Below are 19,994 nucleotides of genomic sequence, written 5' to 3'. Positions count from 1 at the left end.
ACAGAGGCACAGCACTTCCTGAGTAGTAAATTTTACCTTGCTAGCCATCTGTTTCTGCTGTCCAAGATTAAAATTCACTTCCCAGGCCCTCTCGAAGGAAGCAATAGAACCTATTGCATTTAAACAAGTTATCCCAGCCCAAAAATGTTATTACAAAGCAGTTAAATTCCAACATTCAGCATGGAATGGCTTAGCAGTTCTCTGAGATTGCTTTAAACCTTGCTTTGATTCCAGTATATAGGGTGATTTGTCAGTAAGGAACAGAATTCCAAAGGAAAGGAAAGAAAAGAGGCCAGATCCGCAATACAACGTTTTGTCAGCACAGAGGTGTGTGAAAAACCACAACAGCTACCCAGCGTAGCTATGCTGGCAAAAGTCCCAGTGTAGGTGCAACCATACCGACAGAAGAGTGCTTCTGTTGACATAGCTAATATTGTTTGGGGAGGTGGTGTCACTAAGCTGACAGAAGAATTCCTCCTGTCAGCACATGCTGTATCTACACTAAGAGACTCTGCCAGCATAGCTATACCAGCCAAGCATTTCTAGTGCGGACAAGGCCTTAGAAAAGAGAGGAGACAGCACTTGGGATTTTCCACCCCTTGGCTTTACTCTTGTCCCTCACTCTCTGAGCTGTATATCTCTCTCAAAGGCTGTACATCCTCCTAGAGGGAAGAAAGTGCAACTTCTACCACTCCTGCCTCTGGATAGATTCCAATGACACAGGGATTTTGACTTTGATGTAAAGGGGTGGTTAAATAATATTCAGTAAATTTCACCAATCTTCATCAGATAATTGATTTGTCAAATACTTTCTTGTAGTCTGCCAGCCGATCAAGTATTATTTGATGAGTAACAAAGTATATTCACCAAACGTTCTTTCCTGCTATTACATAAATTACATTTTTAAACTGCATTAAATGGAAAGTTGGTTGTATATTCGTTAAATTGTCGAAGTACATAAACAATATACAGCTATTTATCTCTTTACAGGTGGTCATGGCAGCAGAGGTATTTTTCACCCTTGCTTGTATGTGTTAGGTGACTTTTTTCAGAGGGGAGCAATAGGAGTAACGAGGGACAAATTAGAGGCTGGAAGGCCTCTGATGCAAACCAGACATTATTAGAATAGCCTTTGCTATCCTTCTGTAGTAACAGGTATGTAACCAATTTATGACCCTAGCTGCCATGAGATTTATTAAATTGCAACTAAGGAAGTGGCTATTATTCTTGAAACTGGTATTAGGATCTGAGTCTGACCTTCAAATTAATGGTGGGTGAGAAAACACCCATAGCTGGATGTTAATATATTTACTAAAAAGCATATGTGCTCTACGGTGAAGTATCATTCCAGAAGAATCCAGCTATTATCAGACCAGGAAAGAATAAATCAGATCCACTTGTTTGTTCTTTTTATGCCAAATGACCATTTGCAGGAGAATAACACGACCTGTGACACACTGGGAAGTTTAGAGTTTGATTCTTCCACCAGAAACCTTATCTCATAATGCAGATACCATCTATCTGACTCCCTGCAGCCTCTCCTACCTCGCTTCCTGAAACGAGCTGTATTTGCACCCCGCCTCTCCTCTGAAAAGTGGCTTTGTAAAAAATGGCATTATATGGCTTCATGTTTGTCTGTCAGATCAAAGGTTCTCAGTTTACAAGTGAAAAGAGTTCTTTCATGCTGCTGGTCCTGCAAGCTCAGACAGGAATCTGAAATCAAGAGGTGACTTCTCTTTCCTCTGACTCAGTAGTGAGACAGTGCTGCTGGCTGGTGTTAGTGGGTACTGAGCTGTAGTGGGGACCAGCTTTCAAATAGACATAAAAATGCAGCTTTGACCATTTGTGGTAAGTAAAAATCCTGTAGGCCTTTTCATGAGATTTATCTGGTTTCCACATCATCAGCAAATAAAGATTTTGTTTCTAGAATTTTAGTTAGTTCTGATTACTATGACGTCAGAATCCATTTTGCTGGCCCTTGGCTGTGTTGGCTCTGAAGAGCATACAGAGTAAAACGTGCTCATTGGACAAGTTAGCAAAATACGGATGTCAGTAGTAGGGTACGCTCAAGCTGATTGAAGAATGAAACAAAGTTTTGAGTAAACATTTTTGGGTGCTTTTGGTTAAAATTCAAAACTGCCTGTATCTGGATGAGATTTAACTGGAATGTATTTAATCAAACGTTGGTGTGATATGTGAACAAATCCCATTTATGATGCACATCAGCAGTGAGTAGGAAGGAATATACCTTGGGAGACAGTCTGAACTACCTGGAGGAAATATATAGCTCTTGTTCTGTCAAGCCAGTTATTACACTACTAGCTCTCTCCCTTGAACTGCAGCTACTGTGTTGGTTATGTTGTGGAATAGATTGAGGTGAGGTAATGAGGAAAGGGTACAAGGATCCTTCCTTTTTGCATCTTATGCTTTGAGTGCACAAAAATGGAAGGGTGCACAGTACCAAAACTAGCACTGGAGTACTCAAAGAGGGTAATACCAACTCTCCAAATGCTGTGCACTTACAGAGGGCATTGCAGTTCCTGCCTTGGTAAGTTCTGCCCCAGAGACTGATGCTGGATAGGAGGCCTTCACATTGTCATCCAACACAGCACCTTCTTGTAAAAGCCATTCTTGCTTTTGATAACACAACTCTGTTTAGAGTGACTATGGAAATAAAGGGAAGAGAGGGAATAAGGGATCAGACTGTGCACAGACATTTCAAAGAGCGGGCAGGGTCCCAGCAAGTGATCAATAGCTCAGAACTTAGTGAAACCTAATAAACTCTTTACTAAGTGATGCAGCAGAAAAAGACTCTCAGTAACTTTCCCAGAAAGGAACTTTCCCATGTTTAGGCTGTAGTCCCTGTAACTCCTGACTAAAGTACACCTGTGGCTGATAGCACAAACTGATTAAGGTGAATTCAGATCACCAACGTACGAGATGAGCCTATACTGAGGAAGAGAGGTCTAGTTAATGAATAATTCCAGGAAGTAACAAAGGTTTATAGAAACAACGGCCTCCAACATCAGAGAGAGTCTCACAACTTAAAAACTAAGCCTAACACAGACACCCTTACCTCTGCCACACCTCTCCAACGGCAACAGCATGAAAAATAAGAACAGCCAAAAAGCACAGGAACGTCCCTCCAGATGTCCAGACAATAGCGCATTTAAACAACAGAAACTGCCAGCCTGGAAGCCCAAGCTCACAGCTCCAAGTGTCCTCTCCAGTTTCTTCGTCATTGGACTTTTCTGTCTCCTAGTGGGAATCTGCCTAATATTGTCTGCAAGACGTGTCAAAGAAATCCAGGTTTGTTTGGGGTGTTTTCTTGATGAATGTTATTAAGTAGAGAATGGTTCCATGTTTGTGCTTCAGACCAAAGTGGGTAGTAATTATATCATGGATGTACTCCTTTCACCCAAGGGTGTCAAATAAACCCTAATTTAATATCCACAATACTTCATGTGAAAGTGGTTACCATTAAAGAATCAGTATTTGCTAATTTATTAGATGGCAGTATCTGGGACATCGTCATTTGTCCCTATGCTTAGGGGAGGAAATAAACTATGATGACTTTGGTATCGTTAGGCACTAGAAAAATTTAAATAAATATTGACTGAGCCAGAATCCTAAAACACAAAGATTGCTGATATGTTAATGATGACTGCACTGAACAGGTTGAATATTAAGGCCAATTTTGAAATCGAAGTATTCAATTCAGCTCACTGACTTGTCACATACTATTTTTGTTATTTGTGAGTATTTAGACAGTTCTTCAGTATCTGTGTAAATGATCATGAATCTTGAAAGTTTCACGATCTAGCAAAAATGATTACGAGGCTGATAAATTCTCTCGGAAGTGCATTGTCTCTTTTTCTTTAGTTTTGAAAATTTGTCATCCAATTGGGCAGCAGTACAATGCTATGTGACTGAGCTAACCAGTTATACACCCTGGATAATGACTAGACCATGTGAGCCATTCATAAACTACTCCTAGCCTGAAAATCGGTTGTGCAAACGATTTGGACAATAATGATGAAATAGCAAATACATCCGCAAAAACCAGGATCGGTTTGTGACTGACTTGTAAACAAGAGAGGGATAAATCTGCAATTTACAGTATTCACAATGAAGAATTCAATCTGTTTTAGCTGTAATTAGGTAATTTAATATCAGTTTTACAGGGGGTATGTTAAAACACAAAATGATTTACACTAGGTCCCACAGGGAGTCAGTTGGCCAGCAGACTAGGCTCCTAGTTCTCTCTTTAAACCACTAAACCATCTGTGATATACATACTCTATACAGCACCCACTAGAATTGACAAGGACAGCTAGATCATTTCTTTGTTTGGTCTGTGGGGTGAAAAAAACCAAAACAAAACAGTACGAGGTCATTTGCGTGGGCCGGTTACCTTACAAGAAAAAAATGTGGCTTGTTTTTCCATTATGATGGTCTCACAGCCCAAACTTTGCCTCTTATATTTTGTAGTCTAAGCATACATTGTAATGGATAAAAATAGACCAGATTACATTGTCAGCCCTTATTATACATTTTTTGCTAAGTGTTATGGTAGGATGGTAGTATTTTGCAGTTATTAAATGCACTTGTTTGGGATGAAAAGTGCTCAATAAATGCAAAATACTAAATAGAGTGAGTAAATAATGCAATTTTCAATATAGTGTTTGCCCCAGTTACTATGGAGCTATTTCTTACCCCTGCTCTGCTCTCTTTGGGCTGCCCATGTGGCACTAAAAGAGCAGAAACCGGCGTCATCCCCTACACCCCAACGGAGGATTCCCTGTTTATTGTTTGTTTGTTTGCCAAGGGTACCCTTTGAGTGCAGCAGCAGCAGCATAACTGGCTCCCATAGCAAACCCCCTGCAGCTCAGGATTAGATAGGAATCGGGCGTGACTGGAGTGCACATCATTCCAGATATTGTCCTCTGGCAGACAGGCCCTTGGGAATGGTAACCCGCTGATGGAATTCAGGTCAGCCCTGGGGCCGATCTAAAATCCTCCCAGGCTGGCAGACAGCCAGCTGGAGAATCAGGGAGCCATAATAATGCCCAGTGGAATATTAGGCACAGCAGAGAATCTGGGTCTGTATGCTTATTACGTGTGGTGTTCTTTGAATCTCTGTTGGAGCCTTCATTCTCAAAACACCATCTTTCTGGCTGAGACGGGCAGGCCACAAGTTACTTAGAAGTCTCTTGAAGTTACCGCTTCACCACCCAGATAGAGTGCTGTTGAGCGGTGCAAGGCACTCCCTTTTGGTGGATGTGTGAGAGCACTGGCTCCTCAACAGCCATCACACAAGGCTCATTCACAGGATTTCAGTGAGGGATAGAATTTTCAGAAGTGTCTTTGAGACTTAGAAGCCTACGTCCCACTGACTTCCAATGAGATTAGGGCTCCTAATTGTTTTGGAAAATGGGACTTAGGTTTCCTGAGTCTCTTAGGTGCTTTTTGAAATTCTTACCCTCAGTCTTGTGCATGCCCACCCTGAGCAAACCTGAAGAGAGAGGACTGTTCGTAGAGCCTGGCAGCTGAGAGTTTAGTCTTTCCCAGAGTGGGGTTTTACAGCATATAATCTTTGCTTGTTTATTTCTCTGACAGATTAACTATTCAGACATCTGTGTGAATTGTTCAAAACTGCATGAAAACACCTCTAACTGGGATAAAGAATGCAACTGTTCTGCCAACTTCACACTGAAGGAAAATATGCTGGTAGGTGAACGTGCGGAACCAACCATAAACCACAGCTCCTACGTTTCCATATATGAAAGAAGTATCAATTCTGCCCTATAAAGGACACTAAACCAGTTCCTGAAGGGTTTTATGACAATACCTTTCACAAACCTAAAGCACTTTATACCCAAAATATGTGCCTTTGCCACCCTTGCTATTAATTTTGGCAAATCCCATCAATTAAGCAAGATCAGACTACATCAATACTTAGATTAGAGACCTCCAAGGTGAAAACAGGTGCAGATAGAAGTGCTGTTGATTCAAGAGGTAGTAATGAGTCAGTGCCTCAGAAGTGACCTAATGCCCACCCTGGTGTTTGTGGGTACTGTGTGTTGGGGTAGGACCTTCTTTCAAATGAGACATAAAATAGAAGCCCTGACCACTTTTGGTAAGTAAAACTCCTGTTGCAATTTTCACAAGTTACAGTGTTAACGTCCAATGTCTTAGCTGTATTATCAAGGCAAGTAATTTCATTCTGCAGTTTCAGTTGGAAAAGGCATTCTTCATTTTCTGTGCTAAACTGCAGGGTAACTTTGCTGTGTGCTGTTAAAGCAAACCTTATGTTTTGTCCTGGGGGACTGCATTTTAGGAGTGAATACAGTGATCCCGTAAACTAAGTATTTGTTTAAATTTATAAAGCAACTTTAGGGTTCTTCAGGGTGAACAAAGCTATAAAAGCATTAAACATGAAAATCCTTCAGCCATAACAATGTTTTGAGATTTGAAGAGCATTTAAAATAAAAGTAAAAATGTCAGTTTCCCATATAGCATGTACAAACTGGTACTTCTGCTGTTTGTACTAGATCTGGTCTGTAGATTCAAGACTCAAAATTTGCTAAAGGGCTTGTCTATACTGCACTACTGAATGGCCTATGGGGGTGTGAATTGCAAAACGCCCTGACATGTTGCTCTCTAACTGGCCTGTGTAGATCCTGCTGGTGCAAACTAAAAGGTATCTAGCATGCATTAACGTAATCCTGTGGACTACATCAGTGCAAACTCGGTATCTTTTAGTTCCTGCCAGCTGTCATGGGGCCATTAGAACACTCCGCATTTCACACCCCCATAGACCGGTCTGTGGTGCCATGTAGACAAGCCTCAAGTCCCATTTTCAAAAGGGACCTAGGAGCCAAAGGTGCCTAAGTTCCTTTAGAAAATAGGATTTAGGCTCCTAAATCAGTTAAGCATTTTTGAAAATTGTACCCTCAATCTATAGCACTCTCAGTGTAGCACAAGTGCTAAATTCACTTTACATTTATTCTTTTTAAAAACTGATAATTGAATGTATTTATATTACATTCATTACATTATCTTACATTACATTATATTGTGGGTCTAATCCTGCCACCCTTACAAATGCAAAGAAACTGTGACTTCAGTGCAACTACTTACGTGAGTAAGGGTTTGCAGGATTATGGCCAATAGTGCCACTTTAAGTAAAATAATAACTTTGCATTTCTATAGCACCTTCCATTCAGCAATGCCAAAGCAATGGGTGGGGGAAAGGTGGGTATTCTGCCCATGCTCTATCCACCAGCCCTGGGTAAGTGAATGTTTCTGCTAAAATAGTCAGCTGGAATGTAGTTAACAACACATCCATGAGGCTGCTCCCCTGTATTTTTTTCAATAGTTTGTAAGAATTACCTATTTTATTTATGCTCCCCTCATCCTATATTATTCTCCTTTGAATTCTAGGGTGATGTTTTTATGTACTACCATCTGCAGAACTTTTATCAGAACCACCGCCGGTATGTCCTCTCCAGAAGTGATGCACAATTGCTAGGTCAAGATGTAAACGTAAGTGTATTTCTTCTTGTTACACCATCAATATTTTCATCAGGTGAGGATCTTAGTGTATGGAGAACTAACTTAGCCTCAGGAGGGCTCACAATGAGAGAGTCTGGATGGCTCAAGGGACTGGTAATAAGATAAAGCTTTTCAAACAAATGGTTTTGATTGCCTCCGTTTTTAGGTACTCAATTTGAGACTCAAAGGGTGGATGCCCAGCACTTAGTCACTTTTGAAAATAAAGGCTGTAACATAGAGAGGACCAGAGAGCACTTCTAGACGAGAATTACAAGTAACAATTACAATCAGTTACAATGTTGTAGTCCCCTGACCCAGTTACAACATGGTTCCATTTTTCAAAGTAGACAGGACATTTAACTGCATCCCCAAACTCTGCTAAAACATTGGATTTATCTAAGCCTTCACCATGGGTTGAAGACATGCGTAAAAATGGCTAGGTCTCATCCATTCAACAGGACAACTGTCTTGTTGCTGTGTCCCCAACTTGTGCAGATGGGGTCTAAAAATGGCAAACAAACCTCCATCTTCAATAAATTCCAACTACTAATGATATTGCTGATAATTCTTGGCACTTGTGATCTGTAGATCTCAAAGCACGTTCTTATGAAAACTTCTTTTCCAGGCATTGAAAGTCAGGCTGCTTCCCTGTTTGCATACACATGCTACAGCTTCTAAGACAACCAAATAGTTTATCAGAGTTGAAATTTGTGATTGTTGCTTCTGTACTTAATACGAAAGCTCTGCAACTTCTCTGTGAACTGTTATAAAAGGGGAATGGTAGTGCCTTCTAACCTCAAAGAGATGACACTCACTACAGAGTTTAGAAAGGTAACTTCACCCCCTACAGCTGCCCACATTTCCTATTATCCACAAATGAGATGGTCCAGGCCTAAAGTTCCAAATCCAAAGGAATAAAATTAAAGAAATATTTAAATTTAAATACATTTAAAGGAATATTTAGAGGAATAAAAATATTGAGCTTTGGCTTTTTTTATGCACTTTTGGGCCCAGTTGTGGTTTATAGTCACAGCCTACACTGGAGGAGAAATAGAGGTGCTATTGTTGCAACAAGAGACCCCAGGAGGAACTCTGGTGATCTAAGATCACACAGCAAGTCAGTAGCAGAACCCAGGCCTCCGGATTCCCTGGATAGGTCTATACAGCAGCAGGGAGAGTGCTTCCCAGTGCCATCTGAGTACAAACCTGCCCCATCCCCTGGTTATGCACTCTGGTGGCTAGCCTAAGCCGCCACCTATGCCACCACAGCCACACTGCTATTTTTAGTGCTTTAGTGTGTGTCTACCTGCGCTGGGAAGTTATGCTCCCAGCTGGTGTGTAGACATAACCCTCAGTCCACTAGACCACAGCAAATATGTCTCACCCCAGTCTCGTTCTATTTGTCTCATCGGTAATGTGACTGGAAAGCACTGGTGACTCCTAGCACTCCTGTGTATTTGGAGGTCTTGGATTTGGGGGGGCGTTGTTTGTTTTGTTTTGTTTTGTTAAAGGAGGAAATAAGAGTAAAAGATGGACCCAAAAAAAAAGTTGATTAGGAAAAGACATTTCTAATTGTCCTGTGACCTTGAGTTTAGATTCAGAACAGCGACTGTGCGCCTTTCTCAACCTATCCAAATGGAACTCCAATGGCTCCATGTGGTGCCATCGCCAACAGTATGTTCAATGGTAAGTACCTTCTGCATCTGATTTATTCATCTTCACAGATGCAACCAATTTAAATATCTCTGTGCCCTTGAGACCTCCCAAAACCCTAAAATCTAAGTGCTGATCCTTGCATGTCCTCTGCATCTCTGATCCTTGCGCGTCTGTCTGTCTGTCTGTCTCTCAGATATGGATGTTGTTTGGCAGTATGGCTGAAGTGGATATGGGACCCTACTTGCTGCACTTCAGTGACTCCACGTACATTACTAAACTCAGTGAGACTCCATGGGAGTGCAGGGGTCCTCCCACATGATCCATTTGCAGGATTGGGGAACTGATTATCCTAGAAAAAGAGGAAGACTGTAATTTACAGACTGATCCTCATATTCTTCCTGGCTTGAAAATAGGCTGTTGGGTAGGCCTGGAAAACTCAGCTTCCACTTCCGGCTTAAAAGGCACGTTCTTGAAATGGAGAATCTGTTCTAGGCCTGCTCTACACAAACAGTTGCACTGTCTTAACTAAAGTTGTTTCTAAACCAGTGAAATCCCCTATATGGACACACTTACAGTGGTTTAATCCTGGTTTATAGTGATTTAACTTGTGTCAGTCAATTTACATGTGTAAGCTAAACTTCTATGACCAGTTTTAAACCAACAGAAGGCCTGATCTGCATATGAACTGCTTTTGTACCAGCATAACTATCTTGATTAGGAAATCTAATATTTTTATCAATATGGTTATACCGGCACAACATCCCTCGTATGGATACAGTTATACCAGTATAACTTCTCCCCCTTCTCACAACTTCAGTGTGTAGTCACAGTCTCACTCTCATGAAGACAAATAAAAATGTTTCTTTAAGACATGGACTTCCTGGGTTATATCTTCACTGCCAAAAAAAAAAAAAATGTGCATATATACAGCAAGATAACTTTCTTCCTGTAAAATCCTGATGGAGACAAGGCACAGGTAGTTTTTACCTCAGTATAGTTTGTTGAGGAAGACCCCAGGTGGGGGATTTAGTGTTGACCTCAGTTAGCAATACTGAGGTAAAAACTACCTGTACTTTGTCGCCACCAGGATTTTACAGGGAAGAAAGCTATCCCAACTTTGTTCTCTTTCTGTAAAAACACACCTTTTTTTGGCAGTGAAGATATAGACCTTGACTGTGTCACAGAACATCTGAGAAACGTACCTCAGAGGCTACCAAGTTATAATTGACAAGCTAATTAATGAAGGACTACAGTTTTCAGGTTTAAAAAAAATAAACAAGTTTCATATTATAGCTACTTGTCGCTTGATCTCTTTTCATATTTTCTCAACATAGACAAAGATGCACGTTCTGTTCCAGGTAAATGAAGGGGTAATGTATGATTAGTACATTTTCCCTTAGTTTCTTTTTGGATGTTGGAAAAGATGGTTAGAGGAAATTACTGGTAACAAGTTACAAAGGACCTGGGAACCATGGGCATCTTCTGCTTATAGGAGCTTCAGCTTAGAGTCTTCCATACACCTTTGACATTTGATTTTTGCATCTAATAGTACCTGCTTCAGAAATGCAAGTGGAGAGGTCAAAACCCAGCAAGTAGGATCCCATTCACTTCAGTTATACTACCTACCAAAATCCAAGGCCATGGTAAGAAGCCCTCTCATAGATGGTAACTAGCATTCCTTCTCTAGCTCCTCAGAAAAACTTCAAGTGAGGCAATCCCAAGAAATTGTTCACAGAGGAATCAAGGGATGGAAATGAAATACAGCTGTGGATATTCTGTCATGGTGACAGAAGGAGAATTTTCAGTAGGGATATGATCAGCTTTTAAAACATCCAAGGGTGGTCTTGCTCAGGAAATGTAAATGGTCCTTTACTTGTGGGAAAAGCAAAATGTGTACATGATGAAGTAATGACAAAACCCTCTCCCAGTCTTTTCTTTCTGTCTGTTCACAGGACTCTCTCTCTGTGTTTAGGGTTTCACTTGGTCATGTTGACTACTGGAGTGACTGTTGGAAGTTGTAGGCCTGTTAATAACATGTATTACTTCTGATCTCCCTGCAGATACTATTCGTCTTTCTTACTATCTTAACTCATCCACTGCTATCCAAGTCCCATTGCTGAAGAGTGGAAATAGTTGGTGGTCAGATAAAAATGTGAAATTTCGGAATCCAACCTCATACAATCTCTCTTCTGCATTTGCAGGTAAGACTTGTTCCACTGCTGTGCCTTATTTTTAAAAGTATTCCTTCTGTTTGTGGAAGTGTCCTGAGGCAGGCACAGTCTCCAGGAGAAGGGTCTATGTGTTCTTCCCAATGGTAGGTAACTTGTCCAGGGAAAGCAATGTGAGAGCAACCTCACAAAACCTTCTCCAGCTTTTCAATGGAGAAATACCATATGCCACATTTTGGAAGGAGAGTGGGATGTTATGAAGAGAAAAAGATGTTCTAGAAGGTCAGGAGAGTGAAGCCCCCTATTTTCCTCCTCATTCTCACCCACTAAAGATCTTTTCCAAAAAGAGTTAACGAAGTGGAATCACTTATTTGTTCCATCTTTAAAATATGTATTCATTAGCCCTATTTTGTTACTACTATTAATTTGTATTGCAGTAGCACGTCATAGCCCCAGTCATGAACCCAGAACTCCATTGTGCTAGGTGCTGTACAAATGCAGAACTAGAAAACAGTCCCTGTCCCTAAAGAGGCTTACAATCTAAGTGGTATCAATATTACAGCTTCTAAATATTGTAGAAAGACTTTCAAATTGAAGACCAACAGGATGTCTATGTTTACTGCTCTTTTGCATTTTGTAGGTATACAGAAAAGAATCAATGAATAAAAAAGAAAAATAAAGGTGAACAATTAAATGCAGAGGGAAAGTGGGGTACTATTCTTGTACACGTCACTGGGCCTCTCCTGTGCTGGTTTCTATAAAATGAGGATAATACTATTTACCCACATGACAAGGATGTTGTGAGGCTCAGTTCATTAATGTTTGTGAGGTGATCTGGGATTCTTAGACGGAAAGTGTTATCTGCTCTGTGTCTTGTGAATATTGGACAGAACCTTTGTCCAATCCATATGCCCATATTCTCAGTTGAACATCAGAAGTCCAGAAGGATTAAGTAGTTTAACTATCTGTCATAGCAGCATTCTAAACATTGATGGCTCACCCATAGTCTCCGTCTTCCTCCCCAGGGACAGCAAGGCCTCCTTACTGGCAGAAACCGGCCTATTTACTGGATGAGGAGGATGAAAGGAACAACGGTTATATAAATGATGACTTTGTCATCTGGATGCGGGTGTCAGCCTTTCCTACCTTCAAAAACCTTTACCGCCGCCTCAGCCGTACCAAGCAGTTTGCTGATGGTCTCCCAGCAGGGAATTACACCTTCCACATTACCTACAGTATCCTTTTATCGTGTCCAAGGTACTCCTTCATTTTTAGGCAAGTAAAAAAGGAGATGTCTGCTAATTTGGTGGCTTGCCAGTAATACAACAAAAAACCTGAAGGAGATCTAGTTTTGAGGGCAACCTTGGATTTCTTGCAGCCTGTGCTGGTGCCATTAAGACATGTCACTTACAAGCCCCATATTGGGCCAATGTGTGGCATTGGAACTAACTTCTGAGGCAGCTGCTTGCCTGAGTTTTGGCTGGAAGCAAAGTATGGCTGTGCCAGTTTTGATACAGATGCTGGGGAATTAGAGGCTTAGGCCTTATCCACGCAGCATAACCCGAGCGGCGAGTTTAAACTGATATAGTTATACTGCTATGATCTCCTGTGTGGACACACTTAGGGTATGTCTATTCTGCAGTCACGGGTGTGAATGGCAGCTGGTGCAGATGTATTTGCATTAGCGGACCTCTAGCTAGCTCACTGAAAACAGAAGTCAGGATGCTGCAGCACGGGCTTCAGTGTGGGCTACATTAGTGAGTACATATCCTGGGAGTCAGGCAGGCTTGTGCAGCCCACGCTGAAGACTGTGCCATGGCATCTTCACTTCTGTTTTTAGCGAGCAAGCTAGAGTACAACTAGTGCAGGGATATTTACACGAGCTGCCGTTAAAACCCCCAGTTGCAATGTAGATGTCCCTTATTTTACTTCGAAGGGGTCTTTTTTTTAGCTCAGCTTATGTTGCTTGGGAAGGGGTTTAAATTAAACTGAATAAAAATGTCCACACCTGGGGTTATGCCTGAAGAACTATTTTGGCATAAATAGTAAAACTGTCCCATGTAGACAAGGCCTTAAATGAATAAACGTGACTCAATGTCCTCATGTTGGAGACTGATGCGTCAAGGAAAATGCTAAAGGTTCTTCAGTACAATAGCAACCCCAAATGCTAATTTCCCAGTAAGTTTTGCAGGCTGCCTTTAAATATTATGATGCAGCTTCAGTGCAGTAGATGGCTGTATGAGGATGAATCTGACATATTAATATTAAAGAATCCAGTGTATTTCAATCATCTTGCTAAGACTGGAGATAATTATATGACCATTTCAGTCATGACGTGGATTTGGTAAACACAGAAGAGTCACGAGCAGGGTTATCTACAGTCACACATGATGTGCATGAATTTCTTACCCTCACCCAGCCAATTTTGGGGTTTGTAGGCGCACTTGTAAAAAGAGGCAAGGGGATACAGAATAATTAAAAGCACTGTAGAAGACTGTTTTACAACATATGCAAAACTCTGTGCCCTGTGTACTTTGAAGAGTATTTTTTGCACACTCATCACTGTACATTTCATCCTGATTGTTAAGAGAACTTTAACGTTGCCTCATCAGATTTCCCCGTTACCAAATTCAAAGGGAAAAAGCAGGTGGTTCTCTCGACCGTCACGTGGAATGGAGGGAGTAACCTCTTCCTGGGAATTGCTTATACGGTTTCAGGCGCAGTGACAGTGCTGGCAGGTTTTATCATAACTGCGATTCACTTAAAATTCAGAAAAAAGAAAAGGTACTTTCAGAGATAACCCAACTACATAGCTTTCTGAATAAATGTAACGGTGCACCTGTGAGCAAGGGATGGGGAGCATGGATCTTTCACACTGTCCTTCTAGTCGTGGAGCCATTTCAGTAATGACATGAATTTGGAGAACACAAAAGAGTCATGGGCAGGGTGATGTTCTTCCATAACCAAAAACAAACACAATCTGATCAGCTTGGCTTGGTTTAGGGTCTTATTAGCATAAGAATTACATGCAGGTATATTTTCCCCTAACCCTAACACTTCAAGATCTGAGATGAGCATCAGTAAGAGAAATCTTAGTAATTTAGTACTACAAACTCCAGAGATGATATTGAGCACAAAGACTGGGCCAAACCCCAAAGTCCTTACTCAGGCAAAACTTTCCATGAATAACAACTCAGGCCCTGATCCAACAAAGCATTTAGGCATCGGGTATTCTCAATGAAATCAGTGGGATTATTCATGTGCTTGAAGTTACAGACACGCTTAAGGATCAGATTTTTAAAGGTAGTTGGGTGCTTAACTCACACTGAGTCAGTGGCAGTTAGGTGCCTAAATGGTTTTAAAAATCTGCTCCTAAGAGCTTTGCTGCATGAGTACCTGAGTACGGACCTTGAGATTTTAGGGGTGGGAGAGTCATCTCACTTAAGTAAATGGGGTTGGGTAGAGTTCACTCCTCACTGAATGCATTAAAACCTTCTTTGCTGCTGTTCAGCTGAAGACCGTTTTCTGCAAGACTGGAGTAAGAGGACAGCAGTGCGGTGATTTACATTTTAAAAGGTTATCTTTGTGATAGAAAAGCTAAAGTTTAGACTCTGAGGAAGAGAGATAGGGGTAAAATTTAACCGTGACCATTTAAATATCGGCATTATCTGCTAATCACTTCTGCAGAAATATGTTTATGCCGTAATCCTAAACTGTTTCCTACTCCACCCCTGTGCCAACAGCTCCAGCTATCCCCTACACAGTTGCAAAGACCTTCAATTTCTTATTGCACAATTTCTATGACATTGTCAATAGAAAAATCAGAGACAACTTGAAAATACTGGACAGGATAAACTTAATTGAATGTAATCTAAAAATAAATACAGAGACTGCATAATTGTATCATTTTCATGGTTAGTTCATTTACAAACCTCGGTTTTTAAAAATGCAAATAGAATTTCCAGCCTGTCGCAGTATCTAGGGACCTTGCTGCAGAATTTAGGTCGTTTGCTCTGGGGTATGTGGATGATGATTAGGGGTTTTTTTATTGTGAAAGTGCCAATGAAATTAAAACTAATACTCATTTAATGAAAATGAGTTTGTAAGTTCACTATTTTAAACTCCCAAACATTATAAATAACAGAAAAACCAGCAACCCCTAACAGTGATCTTCAGAGCCCTTTGCAAACATTAACTAACTAATCCTCCCAGCATGCTGTGAAATAGCCATTAGCGTCATTGTACAAACAGGGAAGAGGAGGAAGAGAGAGTTTAGCATACAATTTTCGAGAGCACCTAAGTCCCATTTTCAAAAGTGATTTAAGGCACTTAGGAGCTTAAGGGTAGGTCTACACTTAAAACACTGCAGCAGTGCAGCTGCACCAGTATAAATGCTCCGCTGTAGCACTTCAATAAAGACGATACTATGCCGATGGGATGGCATAGTTAATCCCCTCTACGAAGTCCTCCCATTGACATAGCGCTGTCTATCAGGGGTTAGGTCAGTATAACTGCATTGCTGGGGGTGTGTGTGGATTTTTCACACACCGGAGCAATATAGTTATACCAGTGTTAGTTTATAGTGAAGACCTGGCTGTTGACTGGTTCTTCCCTGCCACCCAGAATGCACAGATTCACCAACAAACTCTTGAGCTGAAGAAGAAGGATTTCGTTTTTTGCTGCTTCAGTGAGTGATCACTCCACCGAACAGGGCATAACACAGGGTTAAATGCAAGTGCACCCTCCCATTCAGGTGCTCGCCTTAAACGCACTGTTACAAAACTATTCATTAGATACTGTATAAAATGCTTTTTCTGCCTAAGAGTCAGATTAGTTTGCTGACCCAATTGTTTCTTGATTGGATTCATGACCCACTTGTTTACCTGATTGCATTGCTGACTCAGCTTTTTCCCTGCCTGTTCTCTTTCCTTGCCAGACAAGCAGGCATTTTTTCACATGTCCCAACACTTAAAAAATACATTTGATATATTACATTCTACATGTGCCCTCCTTTTTTTGTTTTACCTTCACCCACTATCCTATGATTTGTTTCAGTCCTCTATTATGTACTTGTCCATTTCTTCTACTTCAGGTGTCTCCAGAAAAACAACCCCTGCTTGTTAATATTCCTGTAAAATCCGTGGGTTTTGCAGTACAAGGTGCCATCTGTGTATTACCACTCTTGTCTGATACTTCCATACAGAATGTACATTTCAGTCATGACATGGATTTGGTAAACACAAAAGAGTCAGGAGCAGGGTGATCTACAGTCATACAGGATGTGCATGAGGGCCCACCACCACCCATCCAGGGAAAACATGACTTGGGCCGTAAGATGTCAACCCGCAGGGATAGGCTGCCTCTGCACACAAGCCAAATTCATGCTCCACATATCTTGAAAATGCCTGCACATCCCCTCATATGGTATGAGATACTGTAGCCAATTAATGTTCCATACATAGGCCCGGGGATGGTAGGCCTGGAACACACAATAATTAGTGCTGTTTATAAACAAGTCTTGCTGAGCATTTCAGATATATGTCTATTGCCGCAAATTGCATTGATATACACACAACCATCCTACCAAACAAAACGCACCGATTATAAATAAACCTTGTATAAGACGTATGATTCTCACTGGGTGAAGGATCAGGTGTTGTATTCCAGTTCCCATGTTAGAATGCATTAAGGCATCCCATTATTGGTTCCTGCTGCTCTAATGTCTTTTTCCAACCTTGGGGTAGTTTTCCCATCCCCACCCACACTTAATGTGAGGATACGTGATTTATTGCTTGTTTCCTGAGCAGTGTCCCATACAAAATCTGCTGACTTCAAGCAAGGATCTCCAATGCATTGATTGCGGAATATCTAATTTTATGTTATGAAACAAATCTCCTCCTGACCACGTTACATTTTGAACCATTTGCCAGTTTTCATTTCCCAATTTTATACTCTGTAACGAGACTTTGCTGCACCATCTGCCTTCTGAGACTGTTACACAATTTATATATCTGTCCAGGTGACACTTGACACATTGTTAGAATTGTTTAAATGAAAGCAGACCTTTCCAGTCCCTATGTGTGTAATATGGTTTTTGTGGCAGGGGCACTTCCTCTAGATGGCAGTGCTCGCTCATGGTCTCACACCCACCTTTTACCAATTGCAGTTATCCTGACTGACAGACCCACCCCTCATAAACATCCTCAATGCATCCGGAGAAATCCGCCTTACCGAGCCTTCCTTCCTCATCCTTTACTGCCCATTTATTACCTTCCATAGGGTACATGAATGAATCAGTATGTAAAATGCTAATATGAATGATTGGATAGGTATTTATGAGAGTTCCATTCAATGGACAGAAGGCCAGTACAGTACATTGGGTCCATTCACAATTTAAAATTGTAGCCTTCCAACACCTGGAATCTATTTGAGAACTGACGTTCAATTTTACAGAATAGAAAGAATTCCATTCTACTGGCCAGTGTCCGTGTAATAAGCTCCTAATTATACCTTGGACATCATTAAACAAATTTAATTCAACCATAGCACATTGTCTGGCCCAGGTCTCTTTAGCACAGATTTTTCCTCAATTAGGATCGCAGTCCAAGCTAGATTAATGAGAACAATTTTTAAATGTTCCTCGAGGACTATGATGGTTTTTTGAAATTGCACCTGCTTTTGGCTCACCTCCCATAGGTTGGCTCCTACATTCGTGGATTAACCTAATTTATTTTGCAGGTTTTCTACATCCCCTGCATTTAGTATTCCAACTTGCATACCTATTCCACCTCTCCAATCCCCCCCTTCTCCCAGACCTTTCCTTTGTCTGAAATACCTTCTCATCCATAATTCCCCCATTCTTTGACTTGTTGGTACTGAATTTGAGCAATGTGGGTAGGTCTGAGTAATGCTCATTTTGCTAGGGCTCCAGGTAATTCATACAATAGCCATGGGTGCATTTGCAATTGTTTGTGTCTTTCCCAATTCCCTTCCCAAGGACCACCCTTCTGATACATGGATCTTGCTTCCTGGCCCACCACCCATGTGGTATTACGATTGCTGGTAGAGCTATTATATCCTTTGCTGTACAATGTCACCTTACATTCGTGGAGGCCTGTAGTCGAATTGTTTTCTGGGAAAGTTCAGTTAAATCAGTGACTTGAATATTTTATAGTCCATTATACATCTCCTGGTCATGTGTAATTAGTCATTTTGCTATATTGACCTGCCCAATGTCCCCATCCTGCCACCCCATATGAGGGATGATATACCAGTACCTTTTCTCCATTAACTGTTACCTCCAACTATGTTGTATTCCTGAACTCACAAGCAACTGAAATACTTTCCCCTACATTTCCTTCCTTCCACCCACACAGGCATTCCCTTGCTAAGCTTGATAGATGGAGCAACTTGCATTAAATTCACATTTCATTTCCCCCTTTTGTGATGCATGTTTTGATACACCCCAGAAAAGAAGTCCATACATGAAGACAAAAAAATATAGTCAAAAACATCATCAGCCATAAAACGGTGTAAGCTTGTCCATAGCGCAGTTAAGCACTCCTGCCGGCAACATCTTAGCAATATAAGGACATCCTTCATATTGTTCATTCCTGTTGCGCTTTGGGGGGGCAAGAACACCTTTTTTCTCTTTATTCCTCTTCCTTATAAGCTTTGAGTTGACTGGCACATACCCACACTCGTGCCTTTTTCCTTTTAGCCACCAAATACACAGCTGGTCCTATCCTATCTACTTCTAAGAATGGACCTTCCCATTTTGGCTTTGGGAACGGAAAATACGAATTGGGGGATGTGCGGCTATTACATTAGCTCCCTGTATTGCACATTCACTCAGGGCTGTATGATTTATCGTTAGCCTCCACTTGCCACAAGGCGTCTTTACTGGACATACAGGTGCATTACAGGTAGACCAAATTTCCATTAGATACCCCTGATGCTGCAGCTGCTGCACCATCTCTGTTATGCCCGCAACAGTCTCCCATGGCACAGCATCCTGCTTTTGTGCGGGGTGAATCAAGTCCCTCTGTCCTAGCTGTAAAACTTGTTCTTCCAGAGTCTGTCTCGTGCTTTGCCCACACAACATCAAAAGCTTTTAACTCTGTAACTTCCAGTCAGTTTACAGGCCGGTAATGTTTAATCACATCCAGACCAAGTGGGATGCTAGTTTATCACTGTGTTTTCCCCCTCTCCTGCGGGTGCTGCCAGACAAACAGGTTAGCCAGATCTATTAAACGATTGTAGGCTCGAAGAACTGCTGCTGAAAGAATCTTCTCCTTAGCATGTAATTCCATGGTAGCTTGTACTTGAAAGCTTTCCATTTGTATTAAAACCCCAGTGTTAATAGTGACCCTTACTCTAGCCCAGCCTGACCCACTATAAGTCTTCACAACTTCCCACGGGATTATACTCAATGTCCGTTGCAGGCTCCACTCACAGCATCAAACTGCTGACGGTTCTTTCCTGCCATCCAGAACGCACAGATTCACAGACAGACTCTTGAGCTGAATATGTATGTCATTTATTTGCTGTTTCAGTGAGTGATCAGTCCGCCAAAACAGGGCCCAGCATAGGGTTAAATGCAAGCGCACCCCC

General features: G+C 41.3%; 1 protein-coding gene across 1 annotated transcript; it reads left to right on the top strand.

Moving 5' to 3' along the window:
• The first annotated feature begins 3,027 nt into the window (after positions 1-3,027).
• Positions 3,028-17,712, top strand: LOC137151752 (cell cycle control protein 50C-like). Its single transcript, XM_067546142.1, has 7 exons — positions 3,028-3,309; positions 5,620-5,730; positions 7,447-7,548; positions 9,153-9,243; positions 11,274-11,414; positions 12,407-12,616; positions 13,994-17,712. The coding sequence occupies exons 1-7, from the start codon at positions 3,106-3,108 to the stop codon at positions 14,179-14,181; spliced, it is 1,047 nt and encodes a 348-aa protein (XP_067402243.1). The 5' UTR covers positions 3,028-3,105; the 3' UTR covers positions 14,182-17,712.
• Positions 17,713-19,994: the final 2,282 nt, after the last annotated feature.

This window comes from Emydura macquarii, unplaced genomic scaffold (genome assembly GCF_026122565.2).
Source record: "Emydura macquarii macquarii isolate MOO-44397 ecotype Brisbane River unplaced genomic scaffold, CSIRO-AGI_Emac_v2 contig_1119, whole genome shotgun sequence".
Taxonomy (NCBI): Eukaryota; Metazoa; Chordata; order Testudines; family Chelidae; genus Emydura; species Emydura macquarii.
Note: the sequence above shows the minus strand (reverse complement) of the source record. Positions and strands in the feature narration are given on the sequence as shown.

Coding starts and splice junctions, on each gene's coding strand:
- LOC137151752 (XM_067546142.1), top strand. CDS start 3,106: ATGAAAAATAAGAACAGCCAAAAAGCACAGGAACGTCCCTCCAGATGT. Junction 11,415..12,406: donor TCTCTCTTCTGCATTTGCAG/GTAAGACTTGTT, acceptor CTTCCTCCCCAG/GGACAGCAAGGCCTCCTTAC. Junction 12,617..13,993: donor CACCTTCCACATTACCTACA/GTATCCTTTTAT, acceptor TTGCCTCATCAG/ATTTCCCCGTTACCAAATTC.